This window comes from Pipistrellus kuhlii, unplaced genomic scaffold (assembly GCF_014108245.1).
Source record: "Pipistrellus kuhlii isolate mPipKuh1 unplaced genomic scaffold, mPipKuh1.p scaffold_m20_p_49, whole genome shotgun sequence".
In the NCBI taxonomy this organism is placed as follows: domain Eukaryota; kingdom Metazoa; phylum Chordata; class Mammalia; order Chiroptera; family Vespertilionidae; genus Pipistrellus; species Pipistrellus kuhlii.
In genome coordinates this window covers 2,158,087-2,183,605 of record NW_023425550.1, presented here as the reverse complement: position 1 = coordinate 2,183,605, position 25,519 = coordinate 2,158,087, and the positions used below count along the sequence as shown (strand labels likewise).

At 50.2% G+C, this 25,519-nt stretch overlaps 2 protein-coding genes and 1 long non-coding RNA gene across 4 annotated transcripts; 2 read left to right on the top strand and 1 right to left on the bottom strand.

Annotated features, from left to right (window-relative positions):
- Nucleotides 1–1,452: 1,452 nt before the first annotated feature.
- On the top strand, nt 1,453–4,189 carry LOC118704983 (paraneoplastic antigen-like protein 6B). Of its 2 annotated transcripts, none has more exons than XM_045572566.1 (2): nt 1,453–2,670; nt 2,713–4,189. In XM_045572566.1, exons 1-2 carry the CDS (start codon nt 1,468–1,470, stop codon nt 2,914–2,916), a joined length of 1,407 nt encoding a protein of 468 aa, XP_045428522.1. In that variant the 5' UTR covers nt 1,453–1,467; the 3' UTR covers nt 2,917–4,189. The 2 variants fall into 2 exon arrangements, with proteins under 2 accessions (XP_045428522.1, XP_045428521.1); XM_045572565.1 differs by having other exon boundaries at nt 1,453–2,675; nt 2,718–4,189.
- Nucleotides 4,190–5,377: 1,188 nt separating this feature from the next.
- Nucleotides 5,378–8,554, bottom strand: PNMA6A (PNMA family member 6A). Its single transcript, XM_036413092.2, has 2 exons — nt 8,327–8,554; nt 5,378–8,004 (listed from the first exon to the last, which is right to left on the bottom strand). Exon 2 carries the CDS (start codon nt 7,870–7,872, stop codon nt 6,427–6,429), a length of 1,446 nt encoding a protein of 481 aa, XP_036268985.1. The 5' UTR covers nt 7,873–8,004; nt 8,327–8,554; the 3' UTR covers nt 5,378–6,426.
- On the top strand, nt 6,499–24,367 carry LOC123651320. The gene is made up of 3 exons (XR_006739945.1): nt 6,499–6,612; nt 22,597–22,601; nt 24,320–24,367. It is a non-coding gene; the product is annotated as an uncharacterized LOC123651320 (long non-coding RNA).
- The last annotated feature ends 1,152 nt before the right edge of the window (nt 24,368–25,519 follow it).

Below are 25,519 nucleotides of genomic sequence, written 5' to 3'. Positions count from 1 at the left end.
CACGAAGCTGGCCAGGGCACAGGGGAGAGGAGACACATTGGGTACATACAAACTCTCCTATATACACCCTCAGGTAGAGATCCCAGTTCTGTTGTTCCACAGAAGCAAGGCTATAAGGGGGAAGGAATTGCCAAAGGGGAGAACTTTAAATAGCACAAGCCCAATTTTTTTTAAATTTAAGACAAACAGCAAGCTAAATAGAAGAGGCTATGGCATCTTCCACAGGGCTGGCCCCTGTCACAAGTGCAGCAAATCACATTGACCCACCCTGCACCTTCAGTGGCAGACACCTGCAGCACTCAGCCCCCAAGTGAGGTGTGGACAGCATCTTGCTGAGTGTGCATGGGCACACATATGTGCATGCGACCTCTACTCCACAGAAGGTGCCCCTCTAGACCACGTGCTTCTTGCCCAGCCTTGGGACAGGAACAGCCCTGGAAGGAGAGGCGAGGGGTGGTGGGGAGAGAAAGCAGGGGAAGAAGCCTCAGAGGCCCCCACCCCTGGCCTGAAGGCAGCCCTGGCCAGCGCACCATGGGCCCCTCCAACCATTCCAGGGCTGGCATCTCCCAAGTCTGGCGCCCCCAAGGGTCATTTCTGGGGGTGGGGGGTGGGAGCCAGGGTGGTATCCCTGAGGGGCACACCAAGGCTCTGACCCTAACCCACCCCACTTGTGCCCACATCCCCTCCTGGACTTGGGGAGGAGCCAGTGACTTCACCAGAGGTTCCAGGGCTCCAGCAGCTCTGGAAACAGCCCGGTCACGTGACCAGCGCGAGCCAATGGCCCTGCTGTCTCCCAGGCAACACAGAGGGTCCCAGTTCCTCCTCCACCGTGCCCCTGCTCCTGGTCCGCACTGCAGAGAGCCCTGGCAAGCTGACAGGCTGCTGACGCGCAGGCCCACACGCAGCCCTGAGACAGGGACAGGGAAGGGAAGAGGGAGAGGCAGCCAGAGAACCTGGGAAAGAGGGGCATCCCTCCTGCTGGGACCTGGATCAGAAAGGACCACCCCCAGCACAAGGTAGGAGACTCAGGGAGGGTGAGCTTGACCCCTGGAGATCCAGCCACCCTCCTCCCACGCCAGCAGGGCTGTAGCTGCCCGCCAGGGCTGGGAGCAGTGTGGGTGGGAAGAGAATGGCAGTCCAGGCTGGGCTGCAGAGGTGCTGCCAGGGGAAGGAAGGCAGCCCAGGGTGGGAGGAGGGGGTCTGCATTAATCTCTCTCTCTCTCTCTCTCTCTCTCTCTCTCTCTCTCTCTCTCTCTCTCTCCCCCCCCCCCGCCTTCCCTCCCTTCCTTCCCCTCTCTTTCTCTCCCCCCCCCCCCCCCGCCTTCCTATTCACAGGCAGTGCACACCTGGAAAGCTCCATCTGAGTCCTGGGCTCCCCCCTCCCCCAATTCCTTTCCCAACCAGTGCTGCCCTGCTCTGCACCCAAAACCGGTTCCCCTCCCCCAGCCCCCAGTAGCAGCCCCCAAGATGGCGCTGGCAGACCCTGAGGTCATGGATGTGGAGATGCTGCGGGACTGGTGCAGGTGGATGAACGTCAGCTTCCGCAGGAGTCTGCTCATCCTGGGCATCCCAGAGGACTGTAACGACGCCCAGTTGCAACAGTGCTTGGATGGCTCCCTGTCGCAAATGGGCAAGTTTGAGGTGCTGGGCAGAGTGTTTCGAGAGGAGGACGATGCCTTTGCAGCTCTGGTGAATCTGGAGAATGAAATCAATTATGCTTTGGTTCCCAGGGAGATCCCAGGCATCGGGCGTCCCTGGAGCGTGGTCTTTGCGCCCCGATGCACAGGCGAGGACTTTCTGGGTCGCCTATTCAACTTCGTGGAGCAGCAGGGGCAGACTGTAGAGAGCATAGCCGGGGCCTTGGGGCTGGGACTGCAAAAGGTGTGCTGGCTGAGGTCTTTCAGTCGGGCCATCCAGCCCTGGGTGGAGACAGTGCATTATCAGCCCCTAGGGGTGTTCTCTGGGAGGGACCCGCCAGCCCCGGGGGAGTTGTCCTTCGAGCCCTGGCTAGACCAGGCCACTGAAATGCTGCTGGTGTGGGAAGGGGTCTCGGAAAGGGAGAAGAGTAGGAGGCTAACAGAGGGCCTCCGAGGGGCGGCCCTGCAGGTGGCATACGATGTCCTGGCAAGTCACCATGTCAGGACGGTCCAGCAATGCCTGGACGCCCTGTTCCATGTGTTTGGAGAACGCGAGTGTGAGGCCAGCCTGCGGCTCAAGTGTGTGACCGCTGAGCAACAGCCAGGAGAGACTCTCACCGCTTTCGTGTTGCGGCTGGAAGGCCTGCTGCAGAAAGCCCTTCGGGCGAAGGCCCTGGACGAGCTCTCAGTTGACCACTTGCGTGCAAGGCAGTTGCTCAGCGGGGCCCAACTTATTCGGAAAATGGAAAAGATCCTGACTGATAAGGTCTCAAAGGGGAGGTACCCAGGTTTCGAGGACATTGTTGCGATGGCTCAGGAGTCTGAGCGAATGAAGGGCATAGCAGCCAAGAAGATGCTGAGAGAACAGCAGGAACAAGAGGCTGCTGCCAAGGCCACTGCCCAGGTGGATGCCAGAGCCAAAGCTCAGGCCGAGGGTGACAAGGTGGAGGAGAAGCAGCGGGAGCAGGAGAATAGTGATAACCATGCCCGGGCCCCTGCGGGCCTGGGTCAGAAAGAGCTCTCAGAGGCCTCCCAGAGAGAGGGAGAGAGAGAAGAAAATGGACCAGGGACAGAAGGCGGCCCCCTGCCTGACCACATGGGCAGCGCTTCCTTGGCAGGTCCAAGAGATCCTGACTCTGTGCTAGGGCACCTGGTCCAGGCGCTAGACCAGGAGGCCGAGGAGCACTACCAGGAGGGGCTCAAGCCCATCCTGGAGGAGTCGGAAAGTGAGGACGGGCCTGGGGAGCTGAGCCCCTCTATGCCCTCCCCTGGCAAATAGGCTCATGAGGCCAGGGCAACCTCCTCACCCCACATGGGGAGCAGGGCCCAGGGAAGGGCCCACCCAGCCCACTCCAAATCCCTTATTTCCCCAACATCCTACGGGGCCCTGACCACCTCCATCAGCCCTCCAAGTCACCAAGATGACCATGTTTGACACCCAATGGGATGGGGAGAGGTGCCTACACAAGGGAGTGCCACGCCTGGCCTCAGCCCCTGCCCAGCCTCTGCCAACTTGGGCAGCTGGCCTGGGAGCACCGCTGAGCAGCCCATCTCAGCCTAGGAGAGGGGCACCTGAAGACATCTGCCACCCGCGTGGAACTGGGAGACTTTGGAGCCCATCTCGGGTGCCACTCTTGGGGACCCCCATCCTCCATCCCCTGGGGGGCCCCAAGTCATTTCTCTATAGCCCCATAGGGACCCACGTGCCAAGTAATCATCCTCCCACCACCCCACAAACAGACCATGAGTCTGTGCAGTACCACTTGGTGTGTGTGAACCCAGGTGGGTGTCCTGGCCTCCCCCCCGACCCTGCCCGGGGCAGCCACCTCTCAGCCCCGGCACATGCTGTGAGCCCCACTGCCAGCCACGGCTCTGCCAGCTCTCGTCCAGTGTCGTGAGCTCAGCCTCTGCTTTCTCAGTATAGATTTAGGCCAACTGCTGCTTGTGCTTGTGATGTGTGTGTTCTTCTCTGAGCAGTTTTTCCCTCCCCACCGCCAACATCACCCACCTCGGAGACCCCGAGCCCGAGCCCAGAAGAACGGAGGAGAAGGGCGGACCAGGGCGCGTCTGGCGCTCACCCGGTGACCTGTGGCAGGAAAAAATGGACCAGGGACAGAAGGCGGCTCCTGGAGGCTCCACGGGGACTGTGCTCTGATATGCCACCCTGTTGTTCCCTGTGACTCAGTTTCCTCAGCATGCTCGAGTGTCCCCTGCTGTGTTTCCCAGTATCTTGTGTCTGTTCAGTGCAGGCCACAGGGTAGGGCCAGGTCCCAACATGTCGTCCAGAGCCGGGGGGGCGGGGAGCCCTGGAGTGAGTGGACATCACCTGTGTCCATGGTCCTACAAAGTCCAGCCAAAGGGCCCTCAGGGAGGGGCACTATGGAAGGAGGGCCACAGTGTGGGGGACATTTAAGGCTCCTCATTAGGGACCCCAGGAGCAGGGGGTGTGACCTATGGGCTCTAGTGGCCGTTGAAGTTCCTCTCTGTGTTGTAATTCCCCTTCTTCAATGGATTCAGTAAATGTTTCTCTTCAATAAACATCATTGAATGTTTCAGCTGAGTTTCGTCTCTTCTGTGGGCAATTGAGGGAAGGGTTTGCTGGGGGTGAGGCTGGAGGGGCAATAGTGATCTGGTACTCAGGATCATTTTGGGGCTATGTTTCGGACAGGGTCCAAGTAGGTCTGTCAGTTACCCTGAGGCTGGAAGCACTGATAGCAGAAATTTGTAGGAATGTGTAGTGGCTATTTAGGTCCCTAGAAAGCCCAGGAATAAGTGGCTTAGGGATTAGAGAGGGGAGAAACAGCAGGTAGGACTAGAGATCCTATGATCCTTGACAGGGGTGTGGGTGCCCAGCATGTCATTAGGTTAGGGAGGTCACGTGTGCAGTCCAGAGACCAGAGGGCCATAGAAGGGCCCTGAAGTGAGGTCAGATGTCCTTGCAAGTAGCTCTGTGCAGGACTCTGGAGTGTAGTGAGGTGACTACCTACACATCCCTGATCAGCCTACCCCTGTCAGCTGACAAGTAGCCAGTCTTGGTGTTCACAATGAGGGATGTCTGGGGACAGAATTGTGTGATGGGTGAAGAATGGAGAGTGGGCCAGGTGGGGTTTGACAGTGCGTATGCAATGCCACTGGGGAGGAAAGGCTGGCACAGCCAGCCCAGGCATTCCATGGAGGGGCTACTTCTACCCTACCGAACTTGCCACAGTGTTGCATACCCTGAGAAATCAAAACCAAACTACAGTAATGTCTAGTGAAGGCCGAGTTCAGAAATGTTCAAGTCACACGCAGAGAAGAAGGAACCCTAGAGCAGCAGCAATCTTTGCAACCATAGTAGCAGCCAGCACAGTAAAACCCACAAAGGGGAGCAGCCAAGCTATTTAGGGACTAGGAGGCTGTAGACATGACCATTAAGATGTCCTGAAGAAGTCTCTTATGGGCGCTGGGCATAATACCTTTCCTGGCTCCCCAAACTGCTCCCAGCAGACCCTTCCCTCAATTGCCCACAGAAGAGATGAAACTCAGCTGAAACATTCAATGATGTTTATTGAAAAGAAACGTTTACTGAATCCATTGAAGAAGGGGAATTACAACACAGAGAGGAACTTCAACGGCCACTAGAGCCCATAGGTCACACCCCCTGCTCCTGGGGTCCCTAACGAGGAGCCTTAAATGTCCCCCACACTGTGGCCCTCCTTCCATAGTCCCCCTCCCTGAGGGCCCTTTGGCTGGACTTCGTAGGACCATGGACACAGGTGATGTCCACTCACTCCAGGGCTCCCCGCCCCCCCCCCCCCCCCCCCCGCTCTGGACGACATGTTGGGACCTGGCCCTACCCTGTGGCCTGCACTGAACAGACACAAGATACTGGAGAAAACAGCAGGGGACACTCGAGCATGCTGAGGAAACTGAGTCACAGGGAACAACAGGGTGGCATATCAGAGCACAGTCCCCGTGGAGCCTCCAGGAGCCGCCTTCTGTCCCTGGTCCATTTTTTCCTGCCACAGGTCACCGGGTGAGCGCCAGACGCGCCCTGGTCCGCCCTTCTCCTCCGTTCTTCTGGGCTCAGGCTCGGGGTCTCCGAGGTGGGTGATGTTGGCGGTGGGGAGGGAAAAACTGCTCAGAGAAGAACACACACATCACAAGCACAAGCAGCAGTTGGCTTAAATCTATACTGAGAAAGCAGAGGCTGAGCTCACGACACTGGACGAGAGCTGGCAGAGCCGTGGCTGGCAGTGGGGCTCACAGCATGTGCCGGGGCTGAGAGGTGGCTGCCCCGGGCAGGGTCGGGGGAGAGGCCAGGACACCCACCTGGGTTCACACACACCAAGTGGTACTGCACAGACTCATGGTCTGTTTGTGGGGTGGTGGGAGGATGATTACTTGACACGTGGGTCACTATGGGGCTATAGAGAAATGACTTGGGGCCCCCAAGAGTGGCACCCGAGATGGGCTCCAAAGTCTCCCAGTTCCACGCGGGTGGCAGATGTCTTCAGGTGCCCCTCTCCTAGGCTGAGATGGGCTGCTCAGCGGTGCTCCCAGGCCAGCTGCCCAAGTTGGCAGAGGCTGGGCAGGGGCTGAGGCAAGGCGTGGCGCTCCCTTGTGTGGGCACCTCTCCCCATCCCATTGGGTGTCAAACATGGTCATCTTGGTGACTTGGAGGGCTGATGGAGGTGGTCAGGGCCCCGTAGGATGTTGGGGAAATAAGGGATTTGGAGTGGGCTGGGTGGGCCCTTCCCTGGGCCCTGCTCCCCATGTGGGGTGAGGAGGTTGCCCTGGCCTCATGAGCCTATTTGCCAGGGGAGGGCATAGAGGGGCTCAGCTCCCCAGGCCCGTCCTCACTTTCCGACTCCTCCAGGATGGGCTTGAGCCCCTCCTGGTAGTGCTCCTCGGCCTCCTGGTCTAGCGCCTGGACCAGGTGCCCTAGCACAGAGTCAGGATCTCTTGGACCTGCCAAGGAAGCGCTGCCCATGTGGTCAGGCAGGGGGCCGCCTTCCGTCCCTGGTCCATTTTCTTCTCTCTCTCCCTCTCTCTGGGAGGCCTCTGAGAGCTCTTTCTGACCCAGGCCCGCAGGGGCCCGGGCATGGTTATCACTATTCTCCTGCTCCCGCTGCTTCTCCTCCACCTTGTCACCCTCGGCCTGAGCTTTGGCTCTGGCATCCACCTGGGCAGTGGCCGTGGCAGCAGCCCCTTGTGCCTGCTGGGCTCTCAGGCTCCTGGCTATTTTGGCCTCCCATCTCTCAGTCTCCTGAGCCATCACCACCATCTCCAGGAAAGTTGGGTACTGCCCCATCGAGTGCAGCTGCCTCAGGGCCATTGACAGCTGCTCAAGAGTGTGGGCCCCGGTGAGCACCTGCCTCGCACGCAGTTGATCTACTGAGAGCTTTTCCAGGGCCTTCGCCCGAACGGCTTTCTGCAGCAGGCCTTCCAGCCTAAACACGAAAGCAGAGAGAGTCTCTCCGGGCTGTTGCTCAGCGGTTACACACTTGAGCCGCAGGATGGCCTTGGACTCGCGGTCTCCAAACACGTGGAACAGTGCGTCCAGGCATTGCTGGACTGTCCTGACAGGGTGACCTGCCAGGACATCATATGCCACCTGCAGGGCCGCCCCTCGGAGGCCCTCTGTTAGCCTCCTACTTTTCTCCCTTTCGGGGACCCCTTCCCACACCAGCAGCATTTCAGTGGCCTGGTCCAGCCAGGGCTCGAAGGACAACTCCCCCGGGGCTGGCGGGTTCCTCCCAGAGAACACCCCCAGGGGCTGGTACCGCACTGTCTCCACCCAGGGCTGGATGGCCCGACTGAAAGACCTCAGCCAGCACACCTTGTTCAGCCCCAGCCCCAGGGCCTCGGCCAAGCTCTCTACAGTCTGCCCCCGCTGTTCCATGGCGTGCAACAGGCGACCCAGAAAGTCCTCGCCTGAGCATCGGGGCACAAAGACCACGTTCCAGGGACGCCCGATGCCTGGGATCTCCCTGGGAACCAAAGCATAGTTGACTTCCCGGTCCAGCTCCACGAGGGCCGCATTGGCATCGTCCTCCTCTCGAAACACTCTGCCCAGCACCTCAAACTGGCCCATTTCCAACAGTGAGCCCTCCAGGCACTCCTGCAACTGGTCGTCGTCACAGTCCTCTGGGATGCCCAGGATGAGCAGACCCCTGCGGGCGCTGATGCCCATCCACCTGCACCAGTCCCGCAGCATCTCCACATCCATGGCTTCGTTGTCTGCTAGCGCCATCTTGGGGGCTGCTACTGGGGGCTGGGGGAGGGGAACCGGTTCTGGGTGCAGACCAGGGCAGCACTGGGTGGGAAAGGAATTGGGGGAGGGGGGAGCCCAGGACTCAGATGGAGCTTTCCAGGTGTGCACTGCCTGTGAATAGGAAGGCGGGGGGGGGGGGCGGGAGAGAAAGAGAGGGGAAGGAAGGGAGGGAAGGCGGGAGAGAGAGAGAGAGAGAGAGAGAGAGAGAGAGAGAGAGAGAGAGAGAGAGAGAGAGAGAGGTTAATGCAGACCCCCTCCTCCCACCCTGGGCTGCCTTCCTTCCCCTGGCAGCGCCTCTGCAGCCCAGCCTGGACTGCCATTCTCTTCCCACCCACACTGCTCCCAGCCCTGGCGGGCAGCTGCAGTCCTGCTGGCGTGGGAGGAGGGTGGCTGGATCTCCAGGGGTCAAGCTCACCCTCCCTGAGTCTCCTACCTTGTGCTGGGGGTGGTCCTTTCTGATCCAGGTCCCAGCAGGAGGGATGCCCCTCTTTCCCAGGCTCTCTGGCTGCCTCTCCCTCTTCCCTTCCCTGTCCCTGTCTCAGGGCTGCGTGTGGGCCTGCGCGTCAGCAGCCTGTCAGCTTGCCAGGGCTCTCTGCAGTGCGGACCAGGAGCAGGGGCACGGTGGAGGAGGAACTGGGACCCTCTGTGTTGCCTGGGAGACAGCAGGGCCATTGGCTCGCGCTGGTCACGTGACCGGGCTGTTTCCAGAGCTGCTGGAGCCCTGGAACCTCTGGTGAAGTCACTGGCTCCTCCCCAAGTCCAGGAGGGGATGTGGGCACAAGTGTGGTGGGTTAGGGTCAGAGCCTTGGTGTGCCCCTCTGGGATACCACTCTGGCTCCCACCCCCCACCCCCAGAAATGACCCTTGGGGGCGCCAGACTTGGGAGATGCCAGCCCTGGAATGGTTGGAGGGGCCCATGGTGCGCTGGCCAGGGCTGCCTTCAGGCCAGGGGTGGGGAGCCTCTGAGGCTTCTTCCCCTGCTTTCTCTCCCCACCACCCCTCGCCTCTCCTCCCAGGGCTGTTCCTGTCCCAAGGCTGGGCAAGAAGCACGTGGTCTAGAGGGGCACCTTCTGTGGACTAGAGGTCGCATGCACATATGTGTGCTCATGCACACTCAGCAAGATGCTGTCCACACTTCACTTGGGGGCTGAGTGCTGCAGGTGTCTGCCACTGAAGGTGTAGGGTGGTTCAACGTGATTTGCTGCACGTGTGACAGGGGCCTGCCTCAAAGTGGGTGACCCAGAGTCTAGATTGGCTGGGTCTTTTCACAATCTGTACACCACAAATCCGGTGTCTGGAGAACCTGCTTTCACCATTTACAGCCTATCCCCTTGGACTTGCCTTTCCTTGTTAGTGATGGGCTGTGAGTTTTGCAGTATCAGTTGGATCCCAGGAGGCATAGGAAAGAGAGATGGAGTGACTGCCCTGCAGGCAGATGACGCAGTGGTCTGTGTGCTTCTGGCCTCCACTTGGCAGGCCTCTCTCCACTCACACAGGGAGGGGCTTGTGGTTGTTGCCCATGTGGGGCTCATCTACCCAGCTAGGTCTGGGTAGCTCTGGGTAGTACTGGGTGTGACAGAACTGTCCACATGCCCTTGGACTCCACATGAGATGGTGTATTCCCCTTGTCTACCTACTAGCTGTCTGTGAGGGGCTTAGTAGCAATGTCCCTTAATGGGTTTTCCCTCATCAACCTTCCTGCAAATCTTCATAGGAGTTATTTCATCACTTCTCACCAGATCCCTGTCAGGTAGGTATTAACATTATCCTTATTCTACTCATGAGGCTCAAATGTGCTAAGGCACACCTTAAACGTACCTTGTTTTGGGTAGAGCTGAATTTGGAGCCTAAATTGTTTCCCACAGCCCATTCAGTAGACATTTCTCCCCTGAGAGCTATATCCACATGAGAACTTCCTTCCATTGTTTCAGTCCACTCAGAGTCCCTGTCACATTTATAAGAAAGAAATTGGCTCAACTTTGAATTTGCAGGTTTCCTTCTGCTCAATCTAGTATGAAGATGGCAAACTTTTCTAAAATAGTCTTCCTCCCAAAGTAATGATTTCCTTTCTATGGTATATGGAATGGGGCCTTTTCTGGATCTTTGAAAGTTTACCATTTGTGTCTTTTTCCCCTAAAAATATCTCAGAGGGTACTCAGCATCCATGTCTCATAAAATGGTTGGTTGCCACTTTCTAAATCAGCTTTTTGTGCTCCTAGAAAACAATGAAATAGGATGCTGACCTAAAGGACATCATCTTGATCTGAGTCTTGCCACTCTGAGGGCTCAACCTTCTTCTCAACTTACAGAAGAAGAAAGTGCAGCCAAGAGAAGGGATGCGACTAGCCCAAAGTCACACCATGAGTGAATGGCAAAGTTATGTGACCTCAAGAAGAGATGTTCATTATAGCCAAGGCAAAGAAGCATCTGGAACTTTTCTGGAAATTGCAATGTAAAGGTCCCAGCCAGGCTCAGTGAAGCAGATGTGAAGATGCCCTGGATGTCTGGAAAGAAGAATTTGGGGACACCAGAGCTGAGGTGATAGTTTTAATATGTTCAGCTTTTGGACCCTTTTGTAATTGAAATTAACCTTTATCCTGGTGTAGGGGCTCCTCCACTCTGTGCCTAAAGGACAGTGAAGAATAGCGTTTCCTCTGCTCAAATAGGAGACCTTTGATGCCAGTACAAATGTGTTATTTTTAATCAATAAACTTGTATTTTTAGAGCAATTTTAAGTTCACGGCAAAATTGAGTGAAAAGTACACAGTTTTCCAACATACTCTCTATCCCTCACACATGCACAGCCCCCTGCACTATTGGCATCCAGCACCAGAGTGGTACATTTGTTACAATCAATCAGTGAACCAACCCTCACACATCATCATCACCCAAAGTCCATAGTTCACATTAGGGTTCATGCTTGGTATTGTACATTCTCTGAGTTTTGACAAATGTATAATGACATGTATCCGTCATTACAGTATCATACAGAATAGTTTTATTGCTCTTAAAAAGCCCTTGTGCTCTGCTGATTCATCTCTTCTTCCCCACTAAATCTTGGAAACCACTGGTCTTTTTACTGTCTCCATAGTTTTGCTTTCCCCAGAATGTCATGTACGTGGAATCACACAGTATGTAGTCTTGTCAGATCAACTTCTTTCAGTTATTAATATGCATTAAGTTTCCTCCATGTCTTTTCATGGCTTGATAGCTCATTTCTTTTTAACACTAAATAGTATTTCATTTTCTGGCTGTACCACAGGTTATTCATTCATTCACCTATTGAAAGACATCTTGGTTGCTTCCAAGTTTTTGCAATCCTATATAATAAAGAGGTAATATGCAAAAAGACCCCCACTCCAACACACAAGATGGTCGCCCCTGTGTGGTTAAAGATGGCCACCTCTGTGTGGACATAAGTTGGCTGCCACAAGATGGCCCATAGGGGAGGGCAGTTGTGAGCGATCAGGCCAGCGGGGGGGGGGGGGGCGCAGTTAGAGGTGACTGGGCTGGCAGGGGAGGACAGTTGGGGGGAACCAGGACTGCAGGGGAAATGAGTTGGGGAGGACCAGGCCTGCAGGGGAGGACAGTTAGGGGCAACCAGGCCAGCAGGGGAGGGCAGTTAAAGGTGACCAGGCCTTCAGGGGAGGGCAGTTGGGGGCAATTGGGCCAGCAGGAGATCAGTTAGGCGTCAATCAGGCTGACAGGGGAGTGGTTAAGGAGTGATCAGGCTGGCATGCAGAAGCAGTTAGGGGCAATCAGGCAGGCAGACAGGTGAGCAGTTGGGAGCCAGCAGTCCTGGATTGTGAGAGGGATGTCCGACTGTCCATTTAGGCCTGACCCTAGTGCAATTAGGCCTAAACAGCAGTTGGACATTCCTTGAGTGGTCCCAGATTGGAGAGGGTGCAGGTTGGGCTGAGGGACACACACACACACACACACACACACACACACACACACACACACCTCCCCCATGCACAAATTTTGTGCACCAGGCCTCTAGTTATTAATAAAGCTGCAATAAAGATCCTTTAAAATTTTTTAATTAATCTTTATTGTTGAAAGTATTACATATGTTCCTTTTCCCCCCAATTGATCCCCTCCAGCCCATCCTTGCCCCACCCTAGACATTTACCACCCTATTGTCTGTGTTCATGGGTTATGTATATATGTATACAAGGTTTTTGGTTGATTATTTCCCACCCATCCACCCTCCTCCATCTTCCCTCAGAAATTCTGCACTCTGTTTCATGCTTCCATGTCTCTGGATCCACTCCATTTGTTATAAACATCTTTGTACAGGGTTTTGTATTGACATAAGTTTTAAGTTCCTTCAGGCAAATACCAAAGAGCACTATTGCTAATTTGTATAGTGAGACTGTTTAGCTTTCTTAGACCTGCTGAACTATCTTCCAAAGTGGCTGTACTATTTTGCATTCCCACCAGCAATGAATGAGAGCTCCTGTTATTCAATATCCTCGCCAGCATTTGGTCTTGTCAGGGTTTCAAATTTTGACCATTCTAAGAGGTGGGTAGTGGTATATCATTGTTTTAATTTGCATTGCTTTGATGACATTTGATGCATTGTGGCATATGTTTAGTTGCCATCTGTATATCTTCTTTGGTGATATGTATGACTTTTCAGGTCTTTTGCTCACGTTTTATATATTTTGGATACCAGTCTTCTACCAGATGTGTCTTTTGCAAATATTTTCTCCCAATCTGTAGCTTACATTTTCATTCTCTTAATGTCTTTCATAGAAGTTTTCAATTTTAATGACATGTAGTTTATCAATTATTTCTTTCATGCCTTTAGTATTGTATTTAAAAAGTCATCACTATACCCAAGGTCATCTATATTTTCTCCTCTGTTTTCTTCTAGATTTTTATAGTTTTGTGTTTTACTTTTAGGCCTATAGTCATTGTGAGTTATTTTTTTGTGAATGATTAGAATATTTGTCTAAATTCATTTTTTGCATACCTATGTTCAGTTATTCCAGCACCATTTGTCTAAAATAGCAATTTTCAACCCTTTTCATCTCATGGCACACACAAACTAATTACTAAAATTCTACAGCACTGATATATATATATATATATATATATATATATATATATATATATTCTGTCAAAAATAGTTGTAATTTTTATTCATCCACATTGATGGCTATTGTGTTGGCTGTTTTCATCTTTTAGTTGATAATCTAAGGAAAAAGAAGTTAGTGCCCTGACTATATAGTCAGGTAAAAATTCTTGCAGCACACCAGTGTGCTACAGCATAGCAGTTAAAAATCACAGGTCTAAAGCACCATCTTTGCTCCTTTGTATAAGATCGGTTGACTGTATTTATGCTGGTCTATTTATAAGCTCTCTATTCTGTTCCATTGATATATTTGTCTATTCTTTCACCAATACCACAGTCTTGATTACTGTGGCTTTATAGTAAGTCTTGAAATAGGATAGTGTCAGTCCTCTAACTTTGTTCTTCTCTTTTTGTGTGTGTGTGTGTGTGTGTGTGTGTGTGTGTGTGTTCTTCTCTTTTAATATTGAGTTGGCCTTTCTGAATCTTGTGCCTCTCCATATAAATTTTATTATTTTTTAAATATAGTTTTATTGATTTCAGAGAGGAAGGGATAGAAACATCAATGATGATAGAGAATCATTGATCAGCTGCCTCCAGCATGCCCCACACTGGGGATCAAGCCAGCAACCCTGGCATGTGCCCTGGCCAGGAATCAAATCCTGACCTCCTGGTTCATAGGTCACTCAACCACTGAGCCACACCTGGCTGGCAAATTTTTTTAACTTAAGTTTTTATTTATTTTAGAGAGAGAGGAAGGAATAAGTAGAGGGAGGGAGAGAGAGAGAAGGATCCCATACACATATGCGCTGACTTAGAATCAAAACCTTTTGGTGCACAGGGCCGTGCTCAGTCAACTGAGCCACACCAGCCAGGATCCATATAAATTTTAGAATAAGTTTGTTGATAACTACAAAGTAACTTGCTGGGATTTTTATCGAGACTTCTTTGAATCTATAGATCAAGTTGGGAAGATCTTGACAATATGGAGTTCTCCTATTTTTTTGTATTATTTATTTTGTTTTGGATCATTTCCCCACTTAACTGGGAAAAACACATAACCTATGATATTATAGTGCTGGAAACTAGGCCTGGATTGAAGCTTTGAACAGAGATCCTTTTGGAAAAATATAATGATGTTACAGAGAGAAATAGTGGAAAATAAGACTAGGCAAAGAACTGCTTGTTTCTAGATAAGAGGAAAATGGGTAATAGTGTCATAGATGAAGAGCACATTGGTTCATTCAGACAATGAAAAACACAAATAAGAGACTTTGTATACTTCATGTGTATCATGTTTTATATAATTTTTGCTTTGGACTTTGGGGACCCTTGGTGGTTGTTCCTGGGAAAAGGTTGGTTTTTCCCCCTCATTTTAGTTTGGGCTTTGCTGTCACATTTACTTGACTTGGCCAGTTAAATCACCATGATTGCCACTCTGATGACTGAAGGCTTCCATGAATGTGGTTGAACTTGACACTTCTGGAGAAGATACAGAGGGTTCAGTGATGCTTTAAGCTAGAGGTTGCTGCCTAGTTTGCCTTTGAGGTGGCAAAGGAGGATGGGTGTGTGGTGATAAAATGTTCCTATGCTCACTTGAAATCAATGGTGTTTAAGTCTGAATTTGGACCAGCTGGAGTGTCCTTATCTTGACCAATGGATCATTTAGTTAATCACTATACTAGAAACCTTGATCAACTCACAAAGATAAAGTTTGGTTCATGCCTATCTGGTTCTGTCTTAAGTCCTAGTCCTAGGCAATAATCTTATGTATGTATGAGTGGTGACATGTCAGTAGCTGGTTCTAGATTTTACATTTCTAGTTCCAGAAATGCCAGGTTTTCTGTCGTCCTTAGGGAAGGCCTTCAGTTTCTCATTTGATCTGCATGGAGGCGTGTGTGGGAAGGTCAGGTCTCAAAGGGTGCTGAATTCATAGACCAGGATTGTTCCCTATCCAAATACTCCATTTGGGGGCTTACCATTTCTACTATAAACTTTTCAGTTTTTCACTTCAAACATCACCAGTATATCTTAGCAACCAAGGGAATGGAGGTGGAAACACACACAGTATGTTTAGCTATTCTCACATGCATGCATGCTCTTGATTGCCACAGCATAATTTTCAGTATACAAAAAGTTCCCCTTGCTCCCATAACCAAATGAGTCACAAAACCTAAACTCCATATTTCAGTGATAGCTTAAACTTAAGTCAATATCTCTTAAAGAAAATGAAAAGAGCTTTTGTAATCACCATTTTATAAAGGGAGTCTTAAGTGTCTTTCTCCTTAATAAGGAACATACATCAATTACATCTAAAACCTCAGCTCCAAGGGAATGAGTAGGAGAGGAATGGAAGCAAGGGAGTATTTTCTGGGTGATGGAATGATGGTTCAGGGATTCTCCAGGTTGTGGTTGTCTTTGCCAAAAAGAGTATTTCCTGAGCTGGGTCTGGAAACACCAAATCTAGTTAGCCTCTAAGAGACTTCACTTTGAGTGTGTGTGTATTAATTTTTCAAATTAAGCATGGAGCTTCTATGGCCTCATGCACTCAGGTCCCTGAAGATAACAGGAAGCCAGCCCAAATAGCTTCTCTGTTCTGGACAGAGTAGTCAAAGAGATAAAATCTAAAATGCACCAGCACCATTAGCTGCCAATTCTCTGCAGTGGCAGCTTCAGTGCCCTGACTCAGCATGGGATCCAATATTGAATCAGGGAGATTCCCTTGGGTTGACAGCAAGGGTCCAATGTTCACATCAGAAACTTTTTTTTTTTATAGCAGTGTCTTTGTTACCACTAAGAATAGATAGGGACATATCTAGTCAACCTGAAGAATACTAGAGGCTAATTTGATTAATAAAAGCAATGGGAATTCTTGAAAAGTTTAAATTATGTTGCACAAAATAAGCAAAAAAACAAACAAACAAAATACACACACACACACACACACACACACACACACACACACACAATAAAAAGCCATCAGAAGGCTGATGAAACTGTTGATGACTAAATTAGAGAGCTGCAAGTTAATGTTGTGTAACTCTCCCAGGAAGACATAAAAGTGGGAGCCGTGAAAGAAAGAGCATTATCTGGATTTCCCAAAAGTGAAACAAAGGAAAAAGGAAAACAACTTCTTACATTTGGATATGGAGAGCTTCCTGTCCTGCGGGTCTCTGTCTCTCCCACGCACCTCCCAGCCATACAGTTTTATAGAATCTTGTCTTTCTCCCTGTGTGTTCTCCAGTGGGAAAGGTTGTTCTAGAGGATTCTAACTTGGCTGAATGCGCAGCCTCCCAGAGCAGTTGCTCAGAGCTGCCTGTGCAAATCAACTTGAACTCTAGTTGAGACATTCAGACAGGTTATGATCCACCTGCGTTTGGATGGCATATGTACCTCATGCACATACTCCTTGCATGAATTGGGAATAAGTTTCCCAGCATCCTGTGAGGAGACCATATATCAAGCCATTCAGGCTTGTGAGAAGTTGCAAAAGGCACTGTGATGTATCCAACACCTCTAAGAGCCCTCCTCCCATCCTGAGTCCAGAAACTGCTCTTTCTGGACCACTGCTGGTGCTAGTGGGAGGTCCCGTAAGGTCACAGCCCTGGAATCTAGCCTGGGTCACTGGGAGCCTAAGAGTTAAATCCTCATCCAGGTTCCCACCTGCTTTTAACGGCATTTGAAACACTAAAGACAGTCTGATATAGCAAGAAGGTAATTTTCATTAAATGTTTAGAAGTGTTTGATTAGTTTTGTCTCCAATATTTAAAAGTTTGTGGAAAGTTACTTTGTTAAATCCATAAGTAACAAGGGAATATTCATTCAGAAGAATCCTGGTCATTTGCCTTTTAAAAATTAATTAGTTGCTTTCAACTTCATAAGACTAATTAAAAGGCATTAAACGAAGTAGAAATATCGGCAATATTTTTCTCTATGCCTTACCCCATTCTCCTGAGCCTTACACACAAGGTGGCCAAGGGCATCTTGTTCTCCAACCAGTCTCTCCATTTATCCAACATCCTGCCATACACAGCCATCCCATGTCCCCTGATTTTCTTTAAAATATATTTTTTATAGATTTTAGAGAGGAAGGAGAGGGAGAGAGAGAGATAGAAACATCAATGATGAGAGATAATTATTGATCAGTTGCCTCCTGCATACACCCTACTGGGAATCAAGCCTGCAACCTGGGCATGTGCCCTGACCGGGAATCAAACAGTAACCTCCTGGTTTACAGGTCGACACTCAACCACTAAGCAACATCAGTCAGGCTCCCCTGGATTTCTTATGTACCACTGTGATGGCAGATGTATTCTAGCGCCCAATTTCAGCTAGAGGGCCACTAGCTGAGAATTCATTAAGTTGGTTCCTGGTATCACTGGCCTGTGACCAAGCCTTTTACCCAGAGTGCTCCTTACACAGCTGAGAGCTCTGTAACTCTAATCATGTTTTCCCTCCTTTGCCTAGCTCAAAAACCACTCGTGGGGGAATAACACTGATCCAAGCCCTCGGCTTCCCCTTCTATTTCTCTTTCCACTTTGCAGTCACAGGACGATCCCCAAGGTCCAAACTTTTATGCTAATTCCACTGCCCCCCCCCCCCCACCTCCTGCAGTCTTTGTATACAAGCATGTTGGTAGTTGCCTCTCCAAGGCTCCTTCATAGCTCCTCTGTGACCATCGGATCTTTAGCTTTGGCTCACTAGGCTTGTGTGGAAGTTGTGGCTGATACTTCATGAGTGAGATTTGGTCGTGTATGAGTTTTCTATGGCTGTTGTCACAAATTGCTACAAACCGGTAGTTTAAAACAACAGAAATTTATGCTATCACAGTTCTGGAAGCCAGACGTCCAAAATTAGTATCACTAGTCAGGAACAACTTTGGTAGGACTGAGTTTCCTCTGGAGACTCCAGAAGAGGAAACTTTCTTGCCTTTTCCAGCTTCTGTTGGCTGCCAGCATTCTTTGGTGGTGTCCACATCACTCCAATCTTCAAAGTCAGAATTTTCCAAAGTCTCTCTGCTCCTTCATATTCCTTCTTCTTCTCCTCTGCATGTATGGACATGCATGTGTGAGTGTGTGTGTGTGTGTGTGTGTGTGTGTGTGTGTGTGATTTCTTTTGTCTCTCTTATAAGGATAGTATGATTAGATTTAAGGCTCATCTGGATAACCTAGGATAATCTCCCTGTCTCACAATTCTTAGCGCAATTAAATCTGCAAATTCATTTTTTCCAAATAAGGTGATATTTAGGTCAGGGATTAGAATCTATTATATTTGGGGACCTTTATCTTGCCTACTATAGGTCCCAATTTGTGCCCCTGCTTTAGCCCAACCTACTGGGCCTACCCCTCCTTTCTACTAATATGTTCTTTTGGAAAGTTCTTACAGAAAATTATCTTATAAATCAACACAGTGAAACAAAGGTTTGGCTTTCTTTTTTAAAAATTATTCTAGACCTTTATATACTTCCCCTACCTGGAAGCTAATAGTTCCTGGCTCTAGCTTGGGAGGTAAAGGGTGATTCTTACAGTTGTCAGTTGCTGACAGGCCCTCATAGTAATAGGCTTAGGTTTTACACATGCTTCATAGTGGTATATGTGCAAGATAAACAATCTACTTTCTTATATTTATGCACATGACATAATCTCAATGTCATAACATAGCATTCCTTTTTTTAATTCTTTAAAATTGATTTGAGAGAGAGGAAGGGATATATATATATATATATATATACAATATATACACACATACACACACATTACACTGAGTGGCCAAATTATTATGATCTCTGAACGCATAACAATCTGGCCACTCAGTGTGTGTGTGTGTGTGTGTGTGTGTGTGTGTGTGTGTGTGTGTGTGTGTTTTGTGTGTGTGTGGTGTGTGTGTGTGTGTGTTGTGTGTGTGTGTGTGTGTTTTGTGTATGTGTGTGTGTTGTGTGTGTGTTGTGTGTGTGTGTGTGTTGTGTGTGTGTGTGTGTGTGTGTGTGTATTTATTTATTAGAGGCCCAGTGCATGAATTCATGTGAGAGTAGGGTCCAGCCAGCCTGGCCAGGAGAAGGGGACATGGATGGTTGTCCGGTCTGCCTGTTGGTCAAGGGGACAATTTGCATATTAGCTTTTTATTATATAGGATATATATACTGAGTAGCTAGATTATTACAAGTTCAGAGATCATAATAATCTGGCCATTCGGTGCATATATCTTACAGGCATCTTCAAACTACGGCCTGCGGGCCACATGCGGCCCGCAGAGGAGTCTGATCCAGCCCGCCAGGTTTTTTGGGCAGTGAGCGCAGCCAAGGTGTTACAGTAGGAATTAGTAGTTCATATAGTCTGGCCTTCCAGCTCTCTGAGGGACCGTGATCTGGCCCCCACTTTAAAAAGTTTGAGGACCCCTGGACTTATGTAATAAAGAGGGAATATGCTAATTGACTGTCACAGCCACACAAAGATGGTGACCGTCACAGCCAATAAGGAGAGAATATGCTAATTGACTGTCATGCCCTCAAAGATGGTGGTTCCCACAGTCACAAGATGGCAGTACCCAGTCCCCTCAGCCCCACCAGGGCAGAGGTGTGTGGCATGGCTGGGTCTGCCCTCAGGCAGGTCCATCTGCTCCACATGCCTGCCTCTGGAGTCTCCCAGTCCCCTCAGCCACTCAGCCACCCAGAGCCAGCCTGAGGCACAGGCAAGCCTCGATGACAGCTGCCCAGCCGCCCAGGGCTGCCTGAGGCTCAGGTAACCAGGGCTGGCTTAGGCTTGTGCTGCTGGCAGTGGCAGCAACAGAGGTGTGATGGGGGTGTTGACTTCTCCTGATCACGGGTCACCTCCAGCCCCTGAGGGCTCTCAGACTGTGAGAGGGGGCAGGCTGAGAGACCCCCTTCATGCACTGGGCCTTTAGTATACCTCCATATATATATATGGAGAGAGAGAGAGAGAGAGAGAGAGAGAGAGAGAGAGAGAGAGAGAGAGAGAGAGATTGGTTGCCTTATGTATGTATCCTGACTGGGGATTGAACCTGTCACCTTTTGATGTACTGGATGATGCTCAACCAACTGAGCTACACTAGCAAGGGCTAACATTCATTCTTTTAAAAAAATATATTTGTACTGATTTTCAAGAGGAATGAAGAGGGAGAGAGAGATAGAGATAGAAACATCAATAATGAGAGAGAATCATTGGTCAGCTGCCTCCTTCATGCCCCACACTGGGGATCGAGCTCACAACCCAGGCATGTGCCCTGACTGGGAATCAAACAGAGACTTCCTGGTTCATAGGTCGATGTCACACCAGCCAGGACTAGCATGTCATTTTTGACATAATTTATGCAGGAGTGATGATGGAAAGGAAGACAGCTTGTGAAGGGGACACTGAGTCACACCCTGTCATCTTCACCTCTTTATGTAATATTCTGTCGGAAGTTCATGTAGATACACATCAAATTATAACACTATTTACCTCTAAGGAAGAGAGAGAGTTTCAGAAAGGGGTCCAAGAGGGACTTCTGGTTTTTACTCAATTGAATCATTTACTGTCAACATTAAATAAATGTTTTATTTGTCTAAGTAAAAAAAGATTTAAAAATATATCCTATATAATAAAACTCTAATACGCAAGTCAACCAAACAGCAGAACAGGCCAAACAATTGGTCGCTAAATGCAGACTGACCACCAGGGGGCAGATGCTCAATGCAAGAGCTGCACTGGTGTGTGGGGGGAGGCAGCTCCTGTGTTGAGTGTCTTCCCCCCCAACCTCCAGAGGTAGGCAATCAGCAGCAGCAATCAGGGGGCGGGACTGGCAGGTGGCGGCACCAGGTTGCCTGCCAAGGTGGGTGCCAGTAAGGCACCCCTACCCCAATCGTCCCACCTGCCGGTCACCTTGTAGAGGGAGGCGACCGGTGGTGGCAGTGGGGGGTAGGGCCGGCTAGAGGAAAGCACCAGGCTGCCAGCCTAGGTGGGAGCCAGTGGGGGCCCCGCATCATCCTGCCCACCAGTCACCCCACAGATGGCCCTGATTGCCAGCCAGGCCTAGGGACTCTACCCTATATGTTGGGAACAGTCTCTTAGATTTAAAAATTAAAACCTGGCAAGGCTACTCTAACACTAAAAAAACAGGATGATGCAGGGATGACATACATGACAGTGGCTTGCACATTTTGTGGTCAGCCCTGATTCTGACACTTATAACTGTGTGACAAAGCCAATTATTAACTTCTCTCTGCTTCAGTTTTTCCACCCATAAGATGGGGAAAATGGTACTGCTGCCTCAGAAGGATCATGTTATGCACTACTTTTTATAGTCAGGGTCAAAACATGTAGCTGCCCATACAACAACAAGATGCCTTTCATCTGTAAGAAAAGTATGGTCATGGGTGCATGCAGCATCCTGGGTTGTGAGAGGGATGTCTGACTGCTGGTTTAGGCCCTCTCGCGCAGGCTGGGCTGAGGGACACCCTCCCCATGTGCACGAATTTCCTGGCACACAATGATCCCGGTTAAGTAAAATAAAACCAAATTATAGATGTATATCTTTACATATATGAATATTAAAGGAATAGGCAAAATTCTGAAAAGATGCTCATTTCGAGGCTCACAGTGTTTACCTTTATGGAGAGAAGGACACACAGATAGAAGTGTGACTTCCAATATTTCTTCTATATATCTCCTGTTGTTTGAATTCTTTACTATGAAAATATAATCTTGGAGTATGGTGTTTAATTTTAGGTGTCAACTTGGCTAGGCTCTACTGCCCAGATGCTTGGTAGTATCAACAGACCAGGAAGATACTGTGGAGGCAAAGACAGCAGGAGAGAGAGTCACAACCATGATATCATCCCAAGTGCAATAGGTGAGCTTTACTTAAATGATACAGAGGGTCTGACTGAATAGTAATATTAGCTTTCTAGATAGAAGTGTTGGAGCACTATCATAAGCATCTGGGAGGCAAGAGGAGACATTACAAATAGGACAGTTCAGGAGACATTTCTAGAATCATCCAGTTTTAGCCCACCCCTCCCTTATGTTTGGACAGACTGTAAGATCACCATGTCCACCAGGCTCCCCAAGGGCTTGGTGGCAGGAACTATCCATGCACTAGCAGCAGTATAGTGTAACGAAAGGAGCACAGGTCCCAAATTTTAAAAAGCTTAACTTTGCCCTTGCTGATTATCTCAGTTGGTTAGAGCAGTGGCCGCCAACCAGTGGGACCACTGGTGGTCTATGAGTTCCGAAAGGTTGGTGACCACTGGGTTAGAGCATCTTCCCAATACACCAAGGTTGCAGGTATAGTTCTCAATCTGGGCACAAAGAAGCAACCAATGAATGCATAAATAAGTGGAACAACAAATCCATTTTCTCCTTTCTCTCCCCCCACGCTCTCTAAAATCAGTCAATCAATCAATCGATCGATCTTTGCTTAGCTTTACAACTCTGTGACCAGGGCAATCTCATAATTTCTCTTGTACTCAGGTTTTACCATTGAACCAGGAAAGTTTTTACCATTGATCTCCTGGGCTAGAAAGAGTAAGATTCCACTGCCCTGCAGGATCTCCCCGCCCACCCCATCAGCCTTCCTCTCCAAACTCTTGGAAACTAAGTCTCCCCATAGAGAGCCCCAGGGTCCAGAGCAGGTAGGTCTACCAGGGAGGTTCCTTGTTGGAGGATGGTTAAGCTTCCCTACCCCCATATTCATAGCCCCTGACCCCAGACAGCTCTGAAGACCAAAATCTAGGGATAACCTACACCAGGGCACCCAGTCGAAAAGGATTGGATCACAGGCGCCCCTTTTGGCTCCTCAAGCGGGCACCCAGATCCCTTCCTCCCGCCTCTGAATAGACTGCGGCAGTAGAAGGAGCTTCAACACCAAGGACTGGGACATTTGGGTCCATCAGGCCAGCAGAAAGGGAAAGCAGGAGCCCAGTACGGCTCCAGAGGGGCGTCCTGGCCCATCTGCGATCCTTGTGCGCCATCTGGTGAAGAGTGCAGGCACTGCAGCAAAAGAAGCGTTGCAGAAGCCTCATTTGACCCAAGCACCCATTTCACTTTATGGACTGTCATATTTCTCTGTAGGTACTAGGACCCTAACTCTGGGCTGCAGGAAATGGCGGCATGCGCAGGCGCACACAAGCCAGACTCAAGGGCACAGAAGCCCAGGGCACGCACACGCAGGAAGGTCTCACACTGGACTAAGTACTAATGTGCACATCTTATGCGCAGGCTGCGCAGACCCCTGGAAGACTAATGGGTTCTTTCTGCATCCACCTTTTTTTTTCCTTTTCAATCTAGAATGTCCTGGCATCCCACAGAGATTGTGAAAGTGCATGCGCAGTAGCTCCAGACACTGAATAGACATTAGAATAAATTGGTGAGCTATTAAAAAGATACGCATACTTTGCATCAATCCAAAACTCCATCCCACCTACTGTTACTTTCCATCCTTTTAGCCCACTTATTTTCAGAGGTTTTGGTGTATGCCCTGCAGAAACAACCAAGCCACTGAGCCCACCCACCAAAGTCCTATTAAAGTGCTCTCCAGACACTCAACTCACTTCCTTTACTTGGATTCAAAGTCACTACTCCCTGGCTGGTAATCACCTTTTGCAGTTAAAGAACCAAACAACCCCATTGCCAACTGGGAGTCCCAGGTTGCTGTTGCCCCCCCCCCCCCCCAACATCATCCCCGGCAGACCCTTCCTTCAATTGCCTACAACAGAGGAAACACGCCTGAAACAGTCAATGATATTTATTGAAGAGAAATATTTACTGAAAACATTGAAGAAAAGGAATGACGATATAGAGGAAGTTCAAATGGCCCCTAGGGCCCATAGGTCTCGACACTTGCCTTAGCTGCCCCCATTTGCCACAACCCTCCCACCAGTTCCCCTTCCTGAGGCCCCCACGTTCAGCCTTTACCAGTAAAATGGACACTAAACAATGTCCACTCGCTGCAGGTTCCCCTTCCCTTGTGGCCAAAATGCTGGGGCCTGGTTTATGGCCAGCACAGGATAGTCAAGGACGTTGGAAAGCATGACAAGAGACACTCCACTGTGCTGAGGAAACTGAGTCACAGGGAACAACAGGGTGGCGCATCAGAGCACAGTCCCCATGGAGCCTCTAGAAGCTGCCTTCTGTCCTAGTTCAGTTCTTCCTAGGGTCACTGGATGAACTCTGGCCCCCAGAGGAGATAGGAGTCTCATCTACCCAATTTTGTCCCTGTTTCCCAGCTCCTCTGGGATAGGCTTGAGCACCACTTTAAGGTGCTCCTCAGCCTCACCTGCCTGGGCCAGGCCCTCTGGCTCACCGCCAGGACCTCCTGGACCTGCCCCAGAAGCAATGCCCATGTGGATAGACAGGGGGCTCCCAGGGGCTTCTGAGGGTCCTGTCTGACCTTGGCCTGTAAGGGTGGGAGGATTTTCATCTTCCTGAGTGGGAGTCCTTGGTGGTATGTTTACTTGACGCACTCTCAGCATCATCTTCAATGGAGGTCTCAGTGGAAAGTTCTCTGGCTAGGCAGGCCTCAGCAAATGCTTCACTGATGGAGGAAGTATCTTCAATGGCAGGAGTGGTCTCAGGAGTGTCTTTAATGAGGTGGCTTTAGCAGCATCTTAATGGGCTTCGATGGCTTTGGTACCATCTTCATAGGATGGGGTGGCCTGGGCCCTCCTCCATCGGCCAGAACCTGCCCCTCAGCAGCCAGGAGCTTTCTCCTGCCCAGACCTTCGCAGCCCAGTACCCAACCCCCCCTCCCCACCAGCACCCACTTCAGACCCCTGTCTGCTTCCACTGTCCTCCTGCCTGGCCGGAGATCCAGCCCCTATCCAGGGCACTGGCCCACGATAATTCTGGGATCTGGTCCTAGTGAAGCCACTAGTCACCTGCTAACTCTCTCCACAGTGCTTCCTGCGGGCTGCAGAGCCAACACTTTTTTTTTATTTATATTTTATTGATTATCTTCACAGAGAGGAAGGGAGAGGGATAGAGAGCTAGAAACATCGATGAAAGAGAATCATCGATCAGTTGCCTCCTGCACACCCCCTACTGGGGATGTGCCCACAATCAAGGTACATGCCCTTGACAGGAATCAAACCTGGGACCTTTCAGTCCGCAAGCCGATGCTCTATCCACTGAGCCAAACCGGTTTCGGCTGCGGAGCCAACTCTTGGTGACTTTCACAGAGCCCTGAAGCCAGAGAGTCAGAAGATCGTGGCTCAGGGCTGTGGAGTTCAGGGGTCTCCTGGGTAGCCCCCTCAGAGTTAAGGGCAGGTGAGCAGATGAGGCAGACTGATCTCTGCATCAGGATACAGGGCAAATGACTGGCTCCGGAGGCGTCAGTGTTGCCCTGGCAATGGATTCATGAGGCAAGGCCTGGAGCCTACAGCCATTGGTCCTCCAGCCACAAAATGACCTAGTGGGGTTGTGCAGAGGTGAGGAGGAAAAGATAGCAAAGAGAAAATTCATTGTTTGGAGTGGGGGCTGGCAGACTGGAGTCAGTGGACAGCTGGATGCTACATCCCTAGTGCCTATCTCTGCTCACAGGTCAACATCACCA

Bases quoted from the DNA above. Each gene is read 5' to 3' on its own strand.
- LOC118704983 (XM_045572566.1), top strand. From the start codon at position 1,468: ATGGCGCTGGCAGACCCTGAGGTCATGGATGTGGAGATGCTGCGGGAC. The intron at 2,671-2,712 runs CAGAGAGAGGGA...CCAGGGACAGAA, and splicing joins AAGAGCTCTCAGAGGCCTCC to GGCGGCCCCCTGCCTGACCA.
- PNMA6A (XM_036413092.2), bottom strand. From the start codon at position 7,872: ATGGCGCTAGCAGACAACGAAGCCATGGATGTGGAGATGCTGCGGGAC.